The sequence below is a fragment of the Leopardus geoffroyi genome, chromosome A1 (genome assembly GCF_018350155.1).
Source record: "Leopardus geoffroyi isolate Oge1 chromosome A1, O.geoffroyi_Oge1_pat1.0, whole genome shotgun sequence".
Taxonomy (NCBI): domain Eukaryota; kingdom Metazoa; phylum Chordata; class Mammalia; order Carnivora; family Felidae; genus Leopardus; species Leopardus geoffroyi.
The window spans coordinates 25,918,961-25,936,894 of record NC_059326.1 but is presented as its reverse complement, the minus strand read 5'-3'; the positions used below and the strand labels follow the sequence as shown (position 1 = coordinate 25,936,894).

At 37.4% G+C, this 17,934-nt stretch overlaps 1 protein-coding gene across 1 annotated transcript in view; it reads right to left on the bottom strand.

The window, feature by feature from the left end:
- Positions 1 to 210: 210 nt before the first annotated feature.
- Positions 211 to 17,934, bottom strand: part of NUFIP1 (nuclear FMR1 interacting protein 1) — a 39,541-nt gene continuing 21,817 nt past the window's right edge. The window contains exons 7-10 of the mRNA XM_045476950.1: positions 14,788 to 14,981; positions 6,803 to 6,919; positions 1,815 to 2,032; positions 211 to 492 (exon numbers count right to left, since the gene is read on the bottom strand). Coding sequence (XP_045332906.1) covers positions 376 to 492; positions 1,815 to 2,032; positions 6,803 to 6,919; positions 14,788 to 14,981 — 646 coding nt within the window. The 3' untranslated portion in view covers positions 211 to 375. The remainder of the gene's footprint in view (positions 493 to 1,814; positions 2,033 to 6,802; positions 6,920 to 14,787; positions 14,982 to 17,934) is intronic.

Below are 17,934 nucleotides of genomic sequence, written 5' to 3'. Positions count from 1 at the left end.
CTGTATTTCTCTCCCTAACCTACAGCTTGGCTCAGCTGAATTCAACATTTTTAAAGCTTTTTTCTCTACTACTAAACCAGTATCTTCCATTCTTAACTGGTCCAAGAGCAAACTACCTTATATGACAGCAATACATACAAATAAATAAAAATAAAAAGTAGAATTCTGCCAGCAATTATTATGCACAACCCCAACAATACAGACACACTCTTAAAAATCAGTTATGTATTTATTTGCATAGATTCAAAGGAAAGAATTAAAAATCCAACATAATATCCCATGAGGCTGACAATTTAATTATTAATCCAGTTTTCTTTTAAAAATGTTTTCCTCTACTAACTTTAGGAGTTGCATGAGCGCTGAAACATCAGGTACCTATACATCTTTAGTTTTTGCAGAATTAGTATTAAGTCCAAAAAAGTCATTTTTGATGATGTACCGAACACACTGCAAAATAACATTTCTTTCATGTCGAATGTCTGGAGCTAAAAGCTAAAACAAAAAACAAAACAAAATAAAAACAATAAAATGATTAGCTGGTAAATAAAACATATCCAAGAAATACAATCTAAAATATTATTATATTTAAATTATTTGTTAAAAAATAATGCAGGAACATCTCCTTTTAACTTATACCAAGACTATCTAGCTTTTTAAGCAGCACCAATGTTCACGTTTGGGGTCCTCTCTAGGAGTATCTAACAAAGGACAGGAAATACAGGTTTAAAAGTCTGCAATTCTTTCATCTACAAATCCTGTCAAAGAGGACCCTCCTAAAACCAAACCTACAAACAGTATAGAAACTGATAAGCAGATATATAAATACAGTAATAATGAAACCAGCAGTAAAAAATCCCAACATTCCTGGAATTTTACAACTTTTCATTTTTGTGCTTATTGTAATCGAAAGAAATCTAGAAATCCCTGATTTTTAGAAGAAACACATAACCAAGGAATCATATGTGATTTGTAGAAAAGAGTAAGATCACTCAATTTCTTTTCTGATGTCATTAGTGTAGTCTAGAAACATCACAGAGGAACAAATGTTCAGTGGAGAGAGGATTTAATTTACTACTTATAAGGTAAGTATTTTAAAAATGCAATTTATATAAACACTGAAATTTACATTTCAGATCAATTTTAAGAAGAAGCAACAGTGTCTACATGTAACACCTCAAAGAGTGCAGGCACAGAACACTTTAGCTACAGCATAAGCACTTACCTGACGGGGCAAAAACAGACTTCACACAACAGTTCACCAATGTCAACAGTTCTACAACTCTAGTAAAAAAACTGGAATATTTTCTATCACTCTTAGCATGAAAGTCCTGGGTCATTGAACAGCTTCATGTCCATTACTTAGAATCAAAAGATGTGATGCTTCCTCTTTTAAAATTTGTTGAAGACATAAAATTTTTCAGCATATCACGCTGAGAATAAAGTCAATAATGCACAAAATAAACGCATAAAAACCTCTTTCTCCCTTTAGTCTGCCACTGCATTTATCTGTGCTTTCAATGAAAACTTTAACAATGTCAGCACACCTCAATACATATTTCCTTGCCAATCAGTTAAATCTAGATTCTTTTATTTTAAGCAGTTTGGAAAAGTGTAACTATTCTACACATTTACCAGACGTCAGCTATATGTGAAATGAAGCTTCAAAGTTAAGATACACAGTTGAGTCGTCAGGGAGCAAACGTTGTTGGTGACCTTAAAAAACACGCATCGTGAACCCACACACAAACCCAGTGGCTCTGTCTTCATCATCTGAGAAAAACACAAAGATTACAATGTAAAGAACAGTCATTTACCATTTCCAGGAGATATGGATGGTGTGTTCTTGGTTCAAATAATGTTTGATAGTTGTGATAATCTTTTCTCCTCTTAGGGTTTGTCTTTTTAAAACTTTTCTTTTGGCTCTCATACTTTCTAACAGTCACTTTAACATCTTGACTTGGTTTCTTAGGAGTTTCACTATGAAGAACCTCATCTTCCACCAGAATGTCTGCTTCAGTCTTAATGGGAGCTTCTAAATGTGATGAACAAAAAATACAAAAATAAATAACAAAAAAAAACCTGGTAAACTTCCAATAATTAAAAAAAAAAAAAAAGTCAATAATTTCCACCCCCCCCCCAGCAGCCATAATACTGGCTACTTAGTAATAAAAACTAGGCATTTATAATAAAGCACAATATTTTTCAAGTTGGGAATATAATTTGCCAAGAATTGAAGAGATTACCATAAAGAGCTACAGAAAGTGATCCCTATGAAGGAAATAATGACAGATGGAAACCTGGATCTACACAAAGAAGTGAAGAGTGTCAGAAATCGTCAATATGTGGATAAATACAAAAGACATATTTTGTTTTAAAGATAACTGTTTATTCAAAGCCAAAATAATAACAATGTATGGGGGATTTATAACATCTCTCGGAAAACCCATAACAATAGCACAAAGGAAGGGAAGAGGAAAGTGTAAGTATATTGCTATAAAATTCTTAAACTATCTATGAAGTGGTGCAATATCATTGAAACTATATTACAACAAGTTGAATGAAGATGCACACTATAAACTCTAGACCAATTCCTAAAAAATAAAAAAGAGGTTCAAGTAATAAACCCATATTTGCACTACCCTAAAAATAAGACAAGATAAATGCAAAGGCAGGAAAAGAAGGAAAAGAGAACAAAAAACAACTGAGACAAAAAGAAACAAGCCAAATCAATTACCATATATATAAATAATTTAAACATCACACTTAAAAGGGTGAGTGGTCAGACTGGGGAGAAAAACACAAGACCAATTACATAATGTCTACGAGAAACCAACCTTAAACTGTAGCCAGTCCTTGCCTTGCACAAACAGGAATGACATTAAATCTCAGTTACCAAGGAAGTACTTGCCCCAAGGTGTTGGCACCTTGATTTTGGCTCAGGTCACGATTTCATGGTTTGTGGGTTTGAGCCCCGTGTCAGGCTCCCCACTGACAGCACAGAGCCTGTTTGAGAGTCTCTCTCCCTCTCTCTCTGCTCCACCCCCACTTGCATGCTCGCTTGCTCTTTCTCTCTCTCTAAAAATAAATAAGTAGGGGCACCTGGGTGGCTTAGTCGATTGAGCATCCGATTTCGGCTCAGGTCATGATCTCACAGTTTGTGAGTTTGAGCCCCGCATCAGGCTCTCTGCTGACAGCTCAGAGCCTGGAGCCTGCTTCGAGTTCTCTGTCTCCCTCTGTCTCTCTCTGCCCCTCCCTGCCCCTGTTCATGCTCTGCTTTCTCTCTCTCTCAAAAATAAATAAACATTTGGGGCACGTGGGTGGCTCAATTGGTTGAGCTTCCGACTTCGGCTCAGGTCATGAGCTCACCGTTATTGAGTTTGAGCCCCGCGTCGGGCTCTGTGTGGACAGCTAGGAGCCTGGAGCCTACAGCCTGCTTCGGACTCTGCATCTCCCTCTCTCTCTCTCTGCCCCTCCCCAGCTTGCACTCTGTCTCTCCCTCTCTCAAAGATAAATAAACATTAAAAAAATTTTTTAAATAAATAAACATTAAAAATAAATAAATATAAAAATAACTTTTAAAAAAAGAATTCAAAGTGGTTTACAGAGTTCAAAACTATGGGAATAATAACAAATGGCAGAAAGGACACTATTTTCTATTATTTCCTTCCCCTCCAAGTATTGCTCTTCCAATTCAGGAACACGAAAGTCAAATGGACCAGAGCTCACACTGTCAATCTTCTGCTAAGGAATGAGAAACTGGGACCAGTTATGTTTTTCTTGAGGCTCACAACATTTCCCAGCTTAGTGTCATATTTTAATGCAATATTTATCAATCCAAATGAATTTAAAACATAGCCGTTCAAGTTTTTCAAACCTATAAATCATACTTTTTTGGTTTGTGGCCTTTTATTTTTTTATTATTTTTTTTTTTCAACGTTTATTTATTTTTGGGACAGAGAGAGAGACAGAGCATGAACGGGGGAGGGGCAGAGAGAGAGGGAGACACAGAATCGGAAACAGGCTCCAGGCTCTGAGCCATCAGCCCAGAGCCTGATGCGGGGCTCGAACTCCCAGACCGCGAGATCGTGACCTGGCTGAAGTCGGACGCTTAACCGACTGCGCCACCCAGGCACCCCGGTTTGCGGCCTTTTAAAATGAGTTTTCAGTTTAGAGGACCACCGGTCACAGCCCAAACCAGTTTGAAAAAACAATTTTGAAGAGCTATAAAACTGCACTTAACTTCTAACATGGCAAAACAAAAACAAAAAGCTAACATGCAAAACCCAGGACAGATATCAAACTAACCCACTTGGAAACATTACTCATTGAAATTTTCTTTCCTATGTATATCTTAATGATTCGGACAGCCTTAATGATTAGGAGCCAAGTACAGCCTCTTGTTTTGCTTCAATGTTTCTTGAGGGACCCTTTCCTTGTTTAACTCTTTCTGGAAAAGCACTATTCATGTTTAAGATCCTCTCCACACCTTTGTATTAATTCCTAAGTTGAGACCGATCTTAATTATGATGATACAATTGTTAAAATCTGTGATGAATCAGACTACTCCTCTCCATTTAGAATACACTTGAATAAGCAGCCTTCTAGATGTTATTTCATAGTTCAGCAAAAGCCCCCTTTATTTCTTTGGTTTACTTCTTCCAAAGTCCCTCTGTGTCAATATTCTATCCTGTGGCTCAGAATTAACCATGAAAGTTGGAAACTTGCTAGTGACCTGGGCGACTATGTACAATAAAGCTGAATTCAAACTACAGAAAATAATTCTTAAGCCTTAGGAATCTGAAGCAAGGTCTTTTTCCTTTAGGCAGGGGAATTTTAGACAGTTAGTAAAAATAAGTTCATACAAAATCAAATGTATCTTTTAATAGATGACATCTTCTATTATCTATAAAAAAAGGCTATGCATTTCTGTGCAGGAACACAGAGCATGACTATAATGAAAGGCAATATAGTTGACTTTTTTAGATTTTTAAGTTCCTAAACCTAGGCTTTATATCAGCTCTGACACATACTAACTTCACAAACTTGTCTTCTTTAAATTTAAGTTTCTATAAATGAAGGAGTGGGACCTCCCAGTTTCCTTTCTTCCTTCTAACTGAAAGATGGTGGCAGCCTCAAAATGAAGACATGAGAATGAAAGTATCAAATGTTTTATCTTAAGAGAGAGAGAGAAGAGAGCATTAGTGCAGCTTGTTTTTATGAGATTCAGTAATCTGGTAACAGCTTTCACTGCTATCACCTGTCATAAATAAGAGCGATAAGCAGGAAATATAATATGTGTTTAAAGAATAACTCCATAATCGTATCAGTGTATTGGAAACAAGAGTAAAGAAATAAATACTTTTCCTTAAAGTAAAAATAAAAATAAGAAGAGGCAACCATCTGTTAAGAAATACTCTGATAAAGCCAAAGTAGTTTATATATCAAAATTCAAGTAGCTTTTAACCAGCTACCATAGTAAATCGTGGTCCATTAAAAAAGAAGAAAAAGTCCCTATGTTACGGATACATCTAAACATTATCCTTGATATTAAAGCCCAACTCTTTCTCCTTCAACATCTTCCAACTATACAAACAGTGATTACCTGTAACCTAATTAATATTAAAAGTGCTGCCTTCTTCATCCAATTACACTCAAATCCTCCCTTCTTTCTACACACTCACTTGTAAACCCTATATTCTCATCTTCGGTATAGCTCCTACTGTGATTACACATCTTGTCCAGAGACACACACAAATGAATTCTCTCATGGATGGTAAAGCCCAAATAAATTTACCATGCAGAGCCAGGGTTCCACAACAGAAGGACACGGGCTTACTCAGTAAGCATATGCTGATTATTTATATATGAACCCTGGGTTTAGAACTGCAACACTACGACGATCAATAAGCTACTCACAACTCTTTTAGGTGGCCCTAAAAAAGATGCTAGATTAAGCTGGTTTGTCAACATCTTTAAAGGTTAGACATGTATCCTAAACATCACTGACTTCTCAGAAAGAACATTCAAGGATTCCATTTCGTCCAGTCTTTAAAACACATAGGCTAATTCAACCACAAGTACAGAGTTACTGTGTTCCTCAAATGAGCAGGTTACATAAATGCGCTCTGTAAAGAACAATGCTCCATATACATCTAAGGAATTCTATTATCCATTTGGTCACAAATGACCTCTCTCTACCTACCAAAGGTGCTAAATAGTTTTTTTTTTTCTTTTTAAAGTTTATTTATTTTGAGAGAGAAAGAGCGAGCGAGCGAGCATGCACACCAGGGAGGGGCAGAGAGAGAAGGTGAGAGAAACCCAGGCAGGCTCCAGGCAGAGCCCGAAACAGGGCTCAAACTCACAAACCGTGAGATCATGACCTGAGCCAAAACCAAGAGTCGGATGCTTAACTGACTGACCTACCCAGGCATCCCTGAATAAACATGTTAAGACAAGTGTTCTTGAGAGTAAAAAAAAAGAAATTAACTTTCTTTGTCATATCTTTTAGAATTTTTGTTTCCTTAATGGAATATTTCTCTTTCTCTTCTGTCGTTATATTATTTTTGCCTTTGTCTCCCAGGCTAACAATACATTTCCTCATTTCTCCAGTTTTCCTTTATCCTATGCTAACTTCACTTCTGAATCAGATGAAAAAAGTGAAGATTAAATAAAGAATATACTTGACACATCTTGCCCTCAGAAACACACACATGAAAGGATGCTACTGATGCACAGTATACACCAAATTCAAAAAGCACCAAAACAAAACAAACCGCCTGTAACAACTGAAGCCACAACTTACCTTCTGGCTCACTCTCTGACCCTGAGAGACTGCCATAGCTGCTCATTAGTGAGCACAGGGCTGGTGTTACTTCCTTAGGTATGACGGTACTCTGTGGTTTCTCCTCTTTATCAGACTCTGAAACAGAACAGGAAAGAAGGGAAACAGTCAACCAGAAACATCCACCACCATATTTAAGAAAGCTGACAGCCCCCCACTCCCTCAGATGTTAATAAAAAGGAAGCAATTTCTGATCATTTCCCTAATCTTCCCCAAAAACAAAATTCAGGAAACCTAAAAATGTCCCTTGGTTTGAAACCTTCATGGTCAAAGAAGCTATCTGCCCCAAAGAGAAGACAGAGGGTCAATGGAAGCTACAAAGAGCTCAGTTACTTACCATGCTTCACAGGTTATGGAATTTGGGCCTTCTCTAAATTAATTATACATTCTTTGCTATTAATTATTTTACTTCATTTATGCTACTGTGCTAATAATTAATTTCATTAAGGCAGTGGAAAGACCAAGGCCAGAAATTTATTTAACTTCACTAGATTGGGATGGTTGACTGTAAAAATTAGATTTAGGAATAAGTAAACTATGAAAAAAAAATCTACCTCTTTTGTTTTTAAGACTGGTTTTGAGAGTACAAGTGATATTTAAAACACTTTATACATAAAGGATTACTCAAAGAGTTACACTGAAATGAATTCACCCAAAGTTTTTATTATTTAGAACTTCTAAGAACTTAAGTAAACAAGTTAAACCAGAGAATTGAGCAAGTCTCAAAGAGCCTGCCAAAGGTAAAGTGTTTGATCATAGCCCAGTGAACCTGGCAGTAGCCTCAGGACACTGCCTATTACATGTGTTTTTGGCAGCTCTAAAAGCGTATTAAATCTCTTCTAACCAACCAATAAAAAGAAAGCCTGACTGAAGAATGAAAACAGGAAGTAACCTGTCTATGTAATAATGAACCAGCTCAACCCACAACCAATATGAAATGTTTCAAGACAGCATTTAACATTCACCAAGTCAGCCCAGGGGAAAATGAAACATGCTAGTAGGACATGGGGTATACGTCTATGTGAACACGGAACTACCACCTGCTGGTGTATGAAGTTAAATCCCCTCTCCTCCACCCACCCATACTAATCAGCACCACAGCCCCCAAAACGGCTCCTTGTCAAGTTTAAGCTATTTTATTATCTTTTCTCATGAAGTAAATAAGGGAAAGGAAAAATACACAGTTTTATATACAAATTACTAGTGGACTAAAGAGAAATCTACAGCAATATTAGTATGGAGACTGTTCATCTCATTGTTTGAATGATGAGATGCCAAACTGTATTATTTCCTTCTAAGACCCAAAGAGAGGTAATGAAAAGCACAACACAGTTGATTATAATGCTCTCTAAAAGTATAAGCTTGTTTAATTCTCAGGAGGTGTCATATGTTTTCACTATTCATTACAGGTGATGAAATCAAAATTCAGAGACTCTAAATTACTTTTCCTTCAGGTAACAAAATTATACAACAGTTGGATCAAATTTAAATCCGGGCTATTTGACTCTAAATCCCAATTCTTAATTAGTGGGCTAGAATATCTCCTATAGATACATAAAGTCCTCTTCTTAAAATGAAGCCATCCTACCAAAATGTCTCCATGGACGGGGCACCTGGGTGGCTCAGTCGGTTGAATGTCCAATTCTTGGTTTTGGCTCAGGTCATGACCTCACAGTTTGTGAGTTGGAGCCCTGCATTGGGCTCTGCACTGACAGTGCAGAGCCTGCTTGGGATTCTCTCTGTCCTTCTCTCTCTGTGCCCCTCTGCAGCTTGCTCTCGCTCTCTTTCTCTCAAAAAAAGAAAAATAATAATAATAAAAAACATAAAAAAGTTTTAAAAAATGTCTCTATCGTCAATAATAATGCTAAAAAATATCTTCTTCCAGCTATGGTTCCATTTCTCTGTCCCCTGTTGTAGCAAAACTCCAAACAACTACCTGATCTACTTGGAGGTCAACAAGCACAAGTTACAGGGGGGAAAGGGTTCGGCTTTGTTCGGTACTGTATCTTCAGAGCCTAAAACAATACATAAATGTTCAACAAATATTTGAAGAACAAACTGTTGCATGAATGAATAACGACAAGTTCAAAAAAGGCTAACTAGTACAGAACAATAGGGTTAGGAAAAGGTAGAGCCTCAACACAAGCCTAGTTCTGTCTGGATTCAAAGCTCTTTTTTTTTTTTTTTAAAGTAGTCTCCACAGGGTGGAGCCCAACCTGGGGCTTGAACTCACCACCCTGAGATTAAGACCTGAAATGAACCACCCAGGGGCCCTTCTTTCTTTTCTTTAATAACATGATTCCATTTTTATTTTTAAAAATCATATACACGTGATAAGAAAAACATTACAAGGATATACAACAAAATGTGAGCAGTGGCTGTCTCTGTAAGTTAAGAAAAAGTAGGGTGGTGTTTTTTTTTAATGCTTTTCAGTTTTTTCTGTTTTTATAATCAGAACATAATAGAAAAGCACAGGGAAATAAACCCTGGAGGATAGTGTTTCCTCACAACTCAATTCAAGAAGTGGAGGGCAAGGCTTTGATTGGCCTACATATCACACATTTTCCTGCCTTTTTTTTTTTTAATAAAAAACTTTGTATTTGAAACAATTTTAGATTTACACAAATGTTGCAAAGATAGTACAAAGAACTTCCACATACTCTTCACCTAGCTTCCCCTACTGTTAACATCTTACATAACCATGGCACATTTCTCATAGCTACCACATTAACATTGGTATAATACTACCTAATCTACAGATTATATAGTAATTTCACCACTTTTCCCACTAATGCCCTTTTCTTGTTTCAGGATCCAATCCATCATGTCACAATGCATTTAGTCATTATGACTCCTTATCTGTGTCTTCTCCAAATTTGTGACAATTTGTCAGGATTTCCTGGTCTTTCATGAACTTGAAGATTCTAAAGACTGCTGGTCATTGTAGAAGGCCCCTCAGCTAGGGTCTGCCTGATGTTTTCTGATGATCACACGGAAGCTATGGATTTTAGGCAGTGCCGTTCTCATCACATCATTTCAAGGGTCCATGACATCAACATCACTTATTACTGGTGACATTAACCTTGATCTCTTGGTGGTCTGACTGGTTTCTCCGCAATAAAGTTACTATTTCTCTCTTTTATTATTCTGTTTTTTCAAATCATTAAGTCCAGCCCACATTCAAGGGAAAGGGAATTAAGCTCCTCCCTCTTAGATAAGGAATATCAAAGAAACTTGGACATATGTTAAAACCACCACAGTATTATTTTACTAATAATTAATAAGGGGGAGATATTTTGAAACTATATTAATGCCCTGTTTTACATTAAAGTTTTGCCACTAATTTTACCATTCTTCAGTGGGTCTTGCCTGAAACAATTACTGCTGTCGTGTTTTAACGGTTACTTTCTATTTCCTTCATTTCTCCTACTTTTATCAATTAGAATTTGTCTGTAAAATCTGTTCTTCCTTCCTCATGTTTTATTTCTATCTGTATGGACTCATGGATATTTGTTCTTTGGGTTCTAATCTATTATTCTTTATTTTGTGGGTAGAACTGTTCCAACTTTGGCTCTTGGGAGCATTTTCCAGTTGGTCCCTATATCCTTTGGACACGCCTGCATCCTCACATTTTTCTGAGCACTTTCTTCCCTTCTGGCACTATTAAGGTGCTCTAGGTTCACTTTGTATCTTCTCTGTCCCAGCTCTACGGTCAATCATTTCTCCAAAAGGCCCTGGTTTCTTCAGTTTGACAACGGTAAAACCACAATATGGATGCCTGGTGAACTCACTACCAGGACTGTCACATAGTTCGCTGTACTTGAGTACCCTCCCCATGGGTAAGAGCTAGGAGTCCACACAAGTGAACAATTGCTCCCCGCTTTCGTTCTCCCTCAGGCATGTTTTGGGAATCCATGATATGCAATAACACTTTGAAAAGGGGGATCGTCTTTTTGGCCCTATCAAAACAGTCCTCGACCATGACTTTTCATCTAAAAAAATAAATAAATAAAAAGCCATTCCCGAAGTCCCTTGGATCTACCAGCAGTTCAAACACAGGCATTTTTAGCAGCTGCAAAGAGTATGCTGAAGGCATTGTACTGGCTGACAAAATAATACTCAACGAAAATACACTCACTTTTTAACAAAAGCAGCCGAAACACCTCTCTAAACCAAAAACGCCAGTATAAAGATAGGAGCAATGAAGATGATAAAATCAAACTTTAAAATGATTACAAAATACTAGCTCAAATAATTTCTCTTACTGTTAAAACCCTAGCAATACTTTCCTTAGGGTAAATCTCACCTCAATCTCTCACAATACATATCATATGCCCTCTGACCAAAATACACATATATGTAATAATCTAAAATTTATCACTGGACTATGAATTTCTTGAAAGCAGGGAGAAACTTCTCTAAATTACAATCCTGAACAAGCAGAATGTGGGACCTCAAGTAAATCCTTACTGAAATGAAAAGTGGGAAAAAAATGCCCTGTGTAAGTCTTGCAGACTTTGTAAGTATAAACCCTAGGTGTAAACGCTTCCCATCTGGCTTCTTCCTACAACTTCTTTCTTTACGTGTCTCTCGCCTTCGTCCCCCTCCTATTTCCTATAGCCTTTATGAAGCAAAACACAATTACACACTCTAGCTCCGTGAAGATTTATCGATTACGTACCCTAAAGAAAACGCAGTATGTTGAAAAAGTCACCCTAAAAAATGGAAACCTTGCTTTACAGTTTCCAACTCTCAAAAACAAGTATTAACAACAAGCATTCATGGCAACTGACATGCTAGCTTATTTTCTTATTTTCACATCTACCTTTTAGACGCCAGAAGCCCACCTACCTTAATGTCAGTGTAGACTGATGTCCCCCAGTGTTCTAGACAATAGCTATATTTATACTATACGACTGACAACTTGGATCTTTTTTGTTTTGTGGATGCTGAGGCACTTCAGTCGGCGATGCCTGACACGCATCATTGCCCAGCTCTTTTCTTTCTAGCTCAGACAACACTTACTAAAACCACATGTCAGGAAAGCCATAAAACATGTTGTATATATACTTAAACAACAAAATAAACATGGTCCCAACGAATGAGACACCAAAAACAGATTTGCAACAACACCTTGAGAGGCAGGTTAGCAGAATATGCAAGGAACTATTAAAAAAAAAAAAAAAAATACAGCACCATTAAGGACATCTAGTAACAACAGGCCATATTCAAAACTGATAAACTGGGAGACTCCAAATGATAGGCTTTCCCTGTGTAACAGTATCAATCCCCAGCTAAAGCACCTGCGCAATTAATGAGAGTTCACATACTGCCAACTATCACAAAAAACACTGGTTTTCTAAGCATGATCTAAAGTCTATAAAGATCCTTAAAAACTGTTCTTGTTTAAGATGTGAATGCTGATGTCTACATAAGGTTCTGAGCCTAAAAAAGGAGAAAAAAAAAAAAAGTAAAGCATTGAGAAATCTTCATTGTAAAAGTGAAATTAGTGATGAAAACTGCCACCTGAGAGCATGAACAGGGCCTATTATTACAACGGTGCCCTGCCAACGATAACCTGGATAATGAGCACGACAACCGATCGTAAGGTGGGCCGGCTCAGGCCCATGGAGAAGGAAGCTGCCTGCAAACAAGTGTAGGACTGACAGATTGGAGAGCAGACATGCTGACAATATCTGGGCATGTGAAAATATGGTACACATAGCTTTTTGTAGCTACAACTGGAGTGAAAAGTTGGAAGAACCAATGCTCTAAACATTGTTTTGGAAAATATAAAAGTCCAGAAGAAATCCTAGGTAAAGGATAACATAAATTTAAATGGAATCTCTCCCACAAAATAACGCTACCCCAATTTGATCATTGTTTTTTTTTTTTTTTTAATTTCCTTAAAGAACATTATCATAAACTTAAAACTTACTTGTAAGAGTTTTATATTCAAGACTTACATAATCATCTTTGACCCTCAATATAGGTACATTGCTATCTTTCATCCTCAGTATAGGTAAAGGTTTCAACATTTAAACCAAAAAAATTACTTGAGATCCCTCATTTAACTGCTACTAGGAATCTGACTAAATGCTTTCTACCATGAAGATGAAGATATCTACACTGTTCTCACATCTAAAGTATCTCCTGAATACCTACATACAGGTTTAATAGAGCAAAATATATAATCATCTTTTTGTTGGTATTTCACCAGATCACCACATACTAAACTACTTCTTTAAAAATGAGAAAACAGAAGGGGTTCTTTCTGGCTCAGTCAATAGAGCATGAAACTCTTGATCTCAGGGTTGTGAGTTTGAACCCCAGATTGTGTATAGAGATTACTTCAAAAAAGAGAAAGAAAACAGAATTACCCATCTACCAAAGCTAACAGGATGAAGACTATGCAACATTACAAAGTCCTTCAAATGTTCATTTAGAAAAGTGCATGAAGAATTACATAATTTTCAAAAGAGTAACTTACTAATTTTAACAGTAGTCTTTGTGTTTCAAGTATTTTAATGACATGAAAGTTTATACTTGAATACAGATGGTTTTTATCATCAAGGTCACACGTTGTGAATCTGATGAAGTGTGTGTGGGCTCTAATATCTTTGAAGGGAAAAAATCAGTGCACAAGAGTAAACAGCCCTGGCCCAGATGTCATCTGCCTTTTCCTTGCTATCAACAAGGATAAAAAGTTGCCTTTTCTAAACTCTCTCCTACATCTCAACTATCCTAGGCTCGTACAATATTTTTTTAGATAAATTCAGACTTCACATTTAGAGGAAGTATAGTGTCCGGTCGAGTCAGACTCTTAAATTCAAACTTTGGCTCTGGCATTAGCTAGCAGCTGCACTAAGGTAAACTCCTTACCCTGCGTCCCTCAGTTCTAAAATGGAAGTAGCAACAGTACCTATGCATTTGAAAAGGTTTGCGATGAGAAAAAGAGTTAACACGTACAAAGCACGTAGAGCACAGTAAGTACCTTACTCAATAAGTGTTAGTTGGTGTTAAAATAACTACTAACATTCTAACTAAATTCTATCTTATTCTTAGCCCAATACTCTCTTATACCAAGATCCCTTTCATCCTGATTCAGTCACGGAATGAGTGACCCCATCTCTTGCCATCCATAAGTTTAATAATTTGCCATGTGATTATCACAGAAGCCATTGTCTTCCAAGCGGAACAGAGCTTGCTAGCAAACTTCTAATGTAAAATCAGTCCACTCGCTAATAATACTCCTTTGCAGAAGAGAACATACATACGTTATTGGAAGGAAAGATGGTAGAAGTATTCACACCTACATTTTTGTTTTTCAAGACACTTACATCTACATTTTTATTTTTCAGAAGGGAAAATGGAGCCTCAGAGGCTGGAGGGTATCTCTATGTGGTTAGCAGCATTCTGGTCCTTTAATTTTTCAACTTATTAAGCAAGAATAAGGGAATTTAAGGCTAATATAAATATATTCTATGGGCTGAGGAAGAACAGTATCAAATACACTGAAATAATATCATTTACCCAAAGAGATTATGTTCATGCTTAGCTGCATAAATAATACTGGCTTCCGCTGGAATTACCCACTTCACTGGGGGAAAATTCACATAACTGGAAGATTTTGAATCTATAGCATTGACACATTCAGAACAATCTTAAGAAAGTTCCCAAGATTACACCATACTATGAAAATTATCCAATAAATACAACCTTCCTTTCATATCTGTCTGCCTCATGCACCCACTCCCCAAGATTCAGAAAAGATGACCTGAAATGAGGGTTTTGACAAGACACTCCCATTACGAAGAAAAAGAAAAGCATCATTCTACTTTTGTACATATTTGCCATCAAACTCTCCACAAGTAACACTGTGAAGAATCAAGTTCAGCACCATGGCCTGTAAGCTTATCAACATGCTGCTTTCCTGTTTAGCTTACCAGAGTCCGTGTTTACCAAAACACCCAGAGGGTCTGCATTTGCCTTGGGCGGATCTTCAGGCTTCGAATCACGCAAGCTACTACCAGATCCAGTGGCTGCTGTCTGTCCAACACAGTCATTTTTCCATTTGTGATGCCTGCCAGGACTTCTGATCTTTGCCATATGTGAATGTCTGGACATCCCTTTCATCTTGCTGGAGTGAGAAAAATGCAATTCTTAATGTAAAAGGCACTGACCCCCCAAGAAAAAGAAAAAAAAAATTTTTTTTGAGAGACCACAAGAAAGCACCAGTGGGGGAAGGGCAGAGGGAGAGAGAAAGAGAGAATCTCAAGCAGGCTCCTGCCCAGTGGGGAGCCCAATGCAGAGCTCAATCTCAGGGCCATGAAATTATGACCTGAGCCAAAACCAAGAGTCTGACGCTTAACACACTGAGCCACCCAGGTGCCCTCCCCACAAGAAAAATTTAAAGGAGAGTATTGAATGCAAAAGAAACCTAGCCACCAAATCAATCATTTGTAGCCTACTACATTCAAGAGATAAAAGAAATAAACTCAATGGCTTCCAAGGACAGGGAACTTTATGGCAGAACTTTAATAAAATAACACACGACAATAAATACCACTTTATGAATTCCAAGATGCACATTTCCTCCCGTATTTTAACCCCTCTGAAAAGGGTCTATGTTGTATGATCAACAGGAGGTGAATTTAACTGGCAGAATTTTCATTCTGATTGTGCATAAAAGTGTTTCTTAAACTTACAAAGTGTGTTAACTCTTGTCTATTCATTCTACAGGCGTCTTAAAGTTTCTGACGCACTTACAAATATGCTGCCTTGTTTGATCTTCATGACAGCTCTTTGAAATTGGCTAGACAGGTACTACTCGCTTCACTTTGTAAGAGGATAAGCTTAAAGATCATGAACTGAGCACAGTTTCACAGCTATCTCAAATCAAGTGCCCTCTCAATGACTACAATTACTCCTCTTAGAAGGAAAAACAATGCTTATACAAGCATATTCTAATGTAAGGTATGTATAGGGAAAAATTTCAAAAAAAGGTTTGTTACACATTCTCAATAGAAAATACAAGGTATCCTTTGGTGGGGATGAATTTTCACAAAAATACATTTTTTTTTTTCTAATTTGTCATTTACCAGAATTCTTTTTTTGTTGTTTTTTTTTGTTTGTTTGTTTTTCATTAATAATGGAGGCTGCAGTTAGGAATATAGAAACTAGAAATCTGGGTTCAAATCCCAATTTTGCCACTTACTAGCTGTGCCTCTTGGACAATATTAATATCCCTGAGTCTGCTTAATCCCTTGTTTGTAGAAAGGGAATCATAGACACAAAGAATTAATATAAAGTGCCACACTGAGCCCTTAATAAATGGTAGTTATTACCATAACATTTTCTAAATAACTTGCTAAGCCAACATATTCGGTTAATATTTCTGTAATCCAAAGGTTCTTAATTCTTTTAGGGTCACCATAATCCTTACAAAGTCTCATTCCAAAAGATCACATATAGGCTCCAAATTTTGCAGAAAACCATGGACCGATTTCTAATGTGCAACCGCAGACGTCAGGCCTCAACAGTTTCATCACAGGTAAAACAGGTTAAGAGTCTTGCCTCTGGCTCACAGTCCCTATGAGGATGATGAAGAGATGCCACTTTCCATAGGCTCCCATTCACAGAAGCCTTCCCTGTATTCTGCTCCTACAGCACCTCACCACAGATGACTTCTAAATGATCATTTTTAAGGTATTCAGTAATAAGCAATGAATTAGAATGACTTTTTTTTAAAGATTTTTTTTTCAGTAATCTCTATACCCAACATGGGGTTCGAACTCACAACCCCAAGATCAAGAGTCTCATGATCTACTGACTGAGCCAGCCAAGTGCCCCTGGAATGACCTTTAGTTGATGAGATCAATAAGACTTCACTGAAAAGTGATGTATCTGGAAGTTGCACTGCCCCACCTTTGAGGGAGTAGTTCCTTTACACAGTTGCCTAACAATCATTTACAGGGAAAAGTTTAGGGGCGCCTGGGTGGCTCAGTTGGTTGAGCATCTGAGTTCAGCTCAGGTTGTGATCTCACAGTTGGTGAGTTCAAGCCCATCGAGCTCGCTGCTGTCAGTGCAGAGCCTGCTTGGGATCCTCTGTCCCCCTCTCTCTGTACCTCCCCCACTTGCACTCTCTCAAAAAGTAAATAAAACATTAAACATAAATAAATAAATAAAATAAAAGGTTTATTTAATCAACACTTTGAAACACTTAAAGTATAACATAAGTTAAAGTATAGATGCACATGAAGTGGAGAGATAAAGGAACAATTACAACTAAAAAGCTAATAGAGGGGGAGCAGAATATTAACAAATTCTTCAATTATTCCAAAAGGAGGCAAAGAAGGAAACAACAACAAAAAACGGGACATGTAACAAAAAAAATTAGGGCGCCTGGGTGGCTCAGTCGGTTAAGTGTCCAACTCTTGATTTCAGCTCAGGTCACGATCCCAGCCAAGGTTGTGGGATCGAGCCCTTCATCATGCTCTGCGCTGAGGATGGAGCCTCCACTTATGATTCTCTCTCTCTCTCCCTCTGCCCCTCTCTCCCACTTGCATACTCTCTCTCTCTCAAAAAAAAAAAAAAAAAGGATACAAAAAGAAAGGCAAAGAAAAACCTTTTCAGACACACAAAAGCTGAAAGAAGTCACCTCCAGCGGTTCTTTACTGTAAGAAATGTCAAAGAAAGTGTTTTAGCAAAAGGAAAATGCTATTAGACGAAAAGATGGGTCACCATTAAAGAATGAAGAGTACCAGAAATGGTAAATAAGTAGGTACCCCAGCCATCAGCCAGGCTAGGTCAGCCATCAGCCTACCAAACCCCAGCCGTGACTGAACTTTGTCAAGATCTAACTGAACCCCAACTGACTCCAGATGTCTGAGCAATTAATACTTGCTATTTTATTGGGGGGAAAAAAGGACACTCATTAAGAGAGTAAAAAGGCAAGTCACAAGTTGTGAGGGTATATTTGCATATATACACTCTACTCAAAATAGGATTTGTATCTAAGTAAATAACTCCTACAAATCAAGAAAAGCAACCCAGTTAAAAACTGGTCGAAAACTTGAACTGGCACTTCACAA